The 6,482-nt window shown below is 32.3% G+C and overlaps 1 protein-coding gene across 1 annotated transcript in view; it reads left to right on the top strand.

The window, feature by feature from the left end:
* Window positions 1-911: 911 nt before the first annotated feature.
* LOC106476775 (protein will die slowly) overlaps window positions 912-6,482 on the top strand; it is a gene marked incomplete at its 5' end in the record, with an annotated part of 9,999 nt that continues 4,428 nt past the window's right edge. The window contains 4 exons of the mRNA XM_013937402.2: window positions 912-991; window positions 3,874-3,907; window positions 4,660-4,734; window positions 5,498-5,585. Of these exons, the coding sequence (XP_013792856.1) occupies window positions 912-991; window positions 3,874-3,907; window positions 4,660-4,734; window positions 5,498-5,585 (277 nt within the window). The remainder of the gene's footprint in view (window positions 992-3,873; window positions 3,908-4,659; window positions 4,735-5,497; window positions 5,586-6,482) is intronic.

Raw genomic sequence — 6,482 nt, 5'->3', positions numbered from 1 at the left:
CATAACCTACTGTATACCTAGCATAGACTTGTTGTTGCATAACCTACTGTATACCTAGCATAGACTTGTTGTTGCATAACCTACTGTATACGTAGCATAGACTTGTTGCATAACCTACTGTATACGTAGCATAGACTTGTTGCATAACCTACTGTATACGTAGCATAGACTTCTTGTCTATTATTTACCAATAATTGTGTTTATAAAATAATATAAACACAATTGAAACATATTACTTTAGATGTTATACTATTGACAATATTTTTTATAAGGTAAACATTTTGTAATGTCTTTCAGTGTAGCTTTTGTAAATACTTAATGAAGAAAGGTTATTGTAGAAGTATATCTCAGTTAAGGAAGGTTATTGTAGAAGTATATCTCAGTTAAGAAAGATTACTGTAGAAGTATATCCCAGTTATAGAAGGTTACTGTAGAAGTATATCTCAGTTAAGGAAGATTACTGTAGAAGTATATCCCAGTTAAGGGAGGTTACTGTAGAAGTATATCCCAGTTAAGGAAGGTTACTGTATAAATATATCCCAGTTAAGAAAGGTTACTGTATAAATATATCCCAGTTAAGAAAGAACCTTAACTGGGATATATTTCTACAGTAACCTTTCTTAACTGTGATATATTTCTACAGTAACCTTCCTTAACTGGGATATATTTATACAGTAACCTTCCTTAACTGGTATATATTTATACAGTAACCTTCTATAACTGGGATATATTTCTACAGTAAAAGGTTACTGTAGAAATATATCACAGTTAAGAAAGGTTACTGTATAAATATATCCCAGTTAAGGAAGGTTACTGTAGAAATATATCCCAGTTAAGAAAGGTTACTGTATAAATGTTATAGAAGGTTACTGTAGAAATATATCCCAGTTCTTTAAAAACACTTTCTTTTTTTAGATGATGACAATCCTCCAGTGTCTTTTGTGAAATTTTCACCAAATGGAAAATACATTCTTGCAGCAACACTAGATAAGTAAGTAGAATGTGTTCAATAATGTGATGAGTAAACTAAATATTTATACTATTCTGACAGTTTATTTTTTATTAAATTGGCTATAACGTGCATTTCAAAGGACAGATTCTAGCGTAAGACCGGATCTTTTAGGCCCACACATACAGACAGTAACTGGCTGTTAGTTAATGATTCATTTTTTATTTTCCTCACTGGATAGAATTTAGCGTTGGGTTAAAACTACGGGATTAAAATGTGTTTATAGCATGAGATAAGTTTCTCTCTGTTCATAGCATACTTAAACTGTGGGATTAAAAAATTGAAGGTTTTAAATTTTTGTTTTTAGCACACTTACCTCTTTCGAGACCAGTGTGATATCACTGATATCCACCTGTTGTTTTCTGTTCCGACAGTGAAAATACTTAATTGAATATAACCTAGAACAAACTTTCCCCATACTGTCTAATTAATATAATTTCATTTAGTATTTACTTATATTTTTATGTTGTCAAGTACTGTTTTGAAACAAAAACAAAAATTATCTTAAGACATTCTGTTTTCTTATCACCGATCCGTTTTATGTATCCAGTCAGGTTTAACTTGTTTGATAGTCATCAGTGTTTATTTTGATACTTTATTTATCTGACTGACAGTCAACTTCCCTCTGTAAGTTGTACAAACCCAGTACGACAGACAAAGATTTACTGCCGAACAGTGACCTCACCTTTCTATATGGTAGCACTTTCTATCTAATAATTGTTGTTTGTTCTTAGTGTATTCAATAAAAAGGTTTTGTGTCATTCAGATAATTTGTGGTCGCAGATCTTATAACAATACCATACTTGCTAAACCCCCAGTATCGTTACCAGATGTCATACTGACATATTCCTGTAGCTTTCTTGTGGATGTTACAGCCATGTTCCTGTAACTTTCTAGTGGACGCTACAGACATATTCCTGTAACTTTCTAGTGGACGTTACAGACATATCCCTGTAATTTTGTAGTGGACGTTACAGACATATCCCTGTAACTTTGTAGTGGTCGTTACAGACATACCCCTGTAGCTTTCTAGTGGATGTTACAGCCATGTTCCTGTAACTTTCTAGTGGACGCTACAGACATATCCCTGTAACTTTCTAGTGGACGTTACAGACATCTCCCTGTAACTTTGTAGTGGATGCTACAGACATATCCCTGTATCTTTCTAGTGGATGCTACAGACATATCCCTGTAACTTGCTAGTGGATGCTACAGACATATCCCTGTAGCTTTCTAGTGGATGCTACAGCCATGTTCCTGTAACTTTCTAGTGGACGCTATAGACATATCCCTGTATCTTTCTAGTGGACGTTACAGACATATCCCTGTAACTTTGTAGTGGACATTACAGACATATTCCTGTAGCTTTCTAGTGGACGTTACAGACATATCCCTGTAACTTTGTAGTGGACATTACAGACATATTCCTGTAGCTTTCTAGTGGACATTACAGACATATCCCTGTAACTTTCTAGTGGACGTTAGACATGTTCCTGTAACTTTGTAGTGGACGTTACAGACATATCCCTGTAACTTTGTAGTGGATGTTACAGACATATCCCTGTTACTTTGTAGTGGACATTACAGACATATCCCTGTTACTTTGTAGTGGACGTTACAGACATATCCCTGGAAAGTTACAGGGATATGTCTGTGAAGTCCACTACAAAGTTAGTCTGTAACATCCACTAAAAAGTTACAGGGATATGTCTGTATCATCCACTAGAAAGTTACAGGGATATGTCTGTGAAGTCCACTACAAAGTTACAGGGATATGTCTGTAATGTCCACTACAAAGTAACAGGGATATGTCTGTAATGTCCACTACAAAGTAACAGGGATATGTCTGTAACATCCACTATCGTGACCTTTATGAACAACGTAACTAATTTGCATGTGGAACTTTGGTATGTACATTATGTAGTGTTAAGGCTTACCTCCTTATATTTCCAACAATTATTGGCTTTATTCCATGTTCTTTTTTTTCAAGTCTACGTTTCTTAGTACCCATCTTGGCAGGGCACTAAATGTGGGGTGAATCAGTAATTTCACAGTTGGACGTACAAAAATATAGCTAACTGAAATCTCGTTATAAGAAATCGGTATAAGTTTAGAATCTGTGTGATTTTTACAGGTAACTGGAGACACGACAGAAATGACCATTTGAATATTTTTTATTCATGAAATAAACAGTATAATGCTAAGATATAAATTTTCCAATATTTTTGTGTGAAAGAAATGTTGAAATAGAATTATAATTATGTATTCCTATTAAGTTTTTCTAGTTTATTTTTATTTGCAACCGTGAGCTTGGAGTATTCTTTATGTTTACTCGTCAGGAATATATTAAAGTACTGGATTGGAAAAAAAAAAGATTTATGAAGTGACTTTCCCTCTTTGCTTGTATCATAATTAAACTTGAGACTAAAGAGGGAAGTATTTTTAAACTTGTGACTAAAGAGGGAGGTAGTTTTAAACTTGTGACTAAAGAGGGAGGTAGTTTTAAACTTGTGACTAAAGAGGGAGGTAGTTTTAAACTTGTGACTAAAGAGGGAAGTATTTTAAACTTGTGACTAAAGAGGGAGGTAGTTTTAAACTTGATACTAAAGAGGGAGGTAGTTTTAAACTTGATACTAAAGAGGGAAGTATTTTTAAACTTGATACTAAAGAGGGAAGTATTTTTAAACTTGAGAAAAATACTTCCCTCTTTAGTATCAAGTTTAAAAATACTTCCCTCTTTAGTATCAAGTTTAAAAATACTTCCCTCTTTAGTAAACTTGTGACTAAAGAGGGAAGTATTTTTAAATATGATATTAAAGAGGGAAGTATTTTTAATGTGAATTATTTTTTCTCTTTGTTTGTAGCACACTTAAGCTTTGGGATTATAGCAAAGGAAAGGTGAGATGGACTGTTTAATATTTGTTGAAAAATAAATTAATCTAAGGTGTAGCCACTGATGAATTAAATAGTAACATAATACTGGTTTACCCTTTGTTAAAAAATAAATTAATCTAAGGTGTAGCCACTGATGAATTAAATAGTAACATAATACTGGTTTACCCTTTGTTAAAAAATAAATTAATCTAAGTGTAGCCACTGATGGATTAAATAGTTACATAATACTGGTTTACCCTTTGTTAAGAAATAAATCAATCTAAGGTGTAGCCACTGATGAATTTAAGAGTACTTGTTTACCTAAGAATAAAATATAAAAAGAACAAGAAGCAGATCAAAAATAGAGCAATTAATCATTATAACAGAAAATAAATAGATTCATAGTTTCAGCTTTTGAGACCTAGTTTTGTTTCAGTGGAAAGATGGCATCCTGAATTTTTGTTTGTGTGCAAGTTGTTTTCAAACAGACGTACCTTTTTTAAAGTGTCTAAGCTAATTTTTGAGCCTAAAGTTTACTTCTGAATGTGGAATTGTATCTTTAAACAGCGTGTTAGGTGTTTTGTACTTAGTATATTGTGATTTAGTCTGGATCTGATGTATAGACAGGGAAAGTTATGATTCTAAGAAGCTAGACAGGTAATTGATAGTACTCGGGTAAGAAGTCTTGATAATGCACTTTTTTGTTGTTTGTTCTAGGAGATAAGTGTCTCGTTTGTACATCATGACCTAAACTTAAAGTTGTTTTAATTTTTCAGTGTTTGAAGACATATACGGGCCATAAAAATGAAAAATACTGTGTTTTTGCAAACTTTTCTGTTACGGGAGGCAAGGTATGGCAAATATATGTTTATTTATAGTTGTAAGTGGATCTTTTCTGCCATTTTACATATGATTTTTTTGTTTTTAGTTTAGTGTAAAATTGATCAAGAACTTTGTAAAGTTTGTGTTAAAATTGATGTGATAAAAATTCAGTGTCATTAATGGTCTGACATTCATAACACACTGTTTCATTTAATAAATAGTCCTACATATGTTAAAATTAACGTGATGAAAAATACAGTGTCATTAATGGTCTAACATTCATAACACTGTTTCATTTAATAAATGGTCTGATGAATGTTAAAATTGATGTGATGAAAAATACAGTGTCATTAATTGTCTGACATTCATAACACACTGTTTCATTTAATAAATAGTCCTACGTATGTTAAAATTGACGTGATGAAAAATATAGTGTCGTTAATGGTCTGACATTCATAACACACTGTTTCATTTAATAAATGGTCCTACGTATGTTAAAATTGACGTGATGAAAAATACAGTGTCGTTAATGGTCTGACATTCATAACACACTGTTTCATTTAATAAATAGTCCTACGTATGTTAAAATTGACGTGATGAAAAATATAGTGTCGTTAATGGTGTAACATACATAACATACTGTTTCATTTAATAAATGGTCTGACAAATGAACCAAGTTTGTAAAACTAGCAACTTGATGAGAATTGGAGACTAGTGTGAAAATACTTTTATACTAAAGATTTGGTAGATTTTCTAAACATGTGTTACAGTGATTTGTATTCCTTCACACAGTGGATCGTGTCAGGGTCGGAAGACAACATGGTGTACATTTGGAACCTGCAGACTAAAGAAGTAGTACAAAAACTTCAAGGCCATACGGGTTAGTTTACGTGTAGATTATCAGTGACTTTTTACCTACTGGCTATTCCTAAGTTTAGTTTTACCATTGAACTTTCACTCTCGATACTGGAAGGTGTTACAAACACAACTCGTAACTTAGTCGTCCTTACAGATTTCAGTTACTTAAGACAAAATACAGTACTATACAAGAGAAAATCTAATTTTATCCATTACGTATGTTTTGTGTCCATTACCTTGTCATTCTCAAAAAAAAAAAACTTGATTGTTTAAAGCCTTCATTGGTTTTACAAATCATAGCTGGTAGGAAGTTTTTGATCTTGTTAGCATAGATTATCTTCAGCTCCAAACTAAGCTCAGATTTCAGAACTTTATATACGGAAATATTCACTTCAATTGGTCTAGAGGAAACTTAATATAAAGTTATTTTTGTAGAAATGTTATTTTTTAAAGTTTGCATGCCACTGACCACTTCTGTTCCAACTATACTTTTCTTACAATACCCCCAAACATCTAAAACTTTTGTTCAGTCAATTTTTATGTTTATTGCCTGGTAAACAGTAGTTGTTTAAAAGTAACACATTATCTTTACTTTTTACAGTAACATCGATAGTGTTATCCAAAGTCATTCGTTAATTTTAAGCCAGTTTGTAAAAAATACTTTAATAACATTTCTTAGGTGATTTTTTTGTTACTGTTATCACTGCAGTAGTCAACATTTCAACTGTCACTAACCTCTACTGTGGAACAAGTGGTATTCACATGGCTGGTAATATGACTACTGCAGTGATAACAGTAACAAAAAAATCACCTAAGAAATGTTATTAAAGTATTTTTTACAAACTGGCTTAAAATTAACGAATGACTTTGGATAACACTATCGATGTTACTGTAAAAAGTAAAGATAATGTGTTACTTT

This window comes from Limulus polyphemus, unplaced genomic scaffold (genome assembly GCF_000517525.1).
Source record: "Limulus polyphemus unplaced genomic scaffold, Limulus_polyphemus-2.1.2 Scaffold11526, whole genome shotgun sequence".
NCBI classification, from domain to species: domain Eukaryota; kingdom Metazoa; phylum Arthropoda; class Merostomata; order Xiphosura; family Limulidae; genus Limulus; species Limulus polyphemus.
Note: the sequence above shows the minus strand (reverse complement) of the source record. Positions and strands in the feature narration are given on the sequence as shown.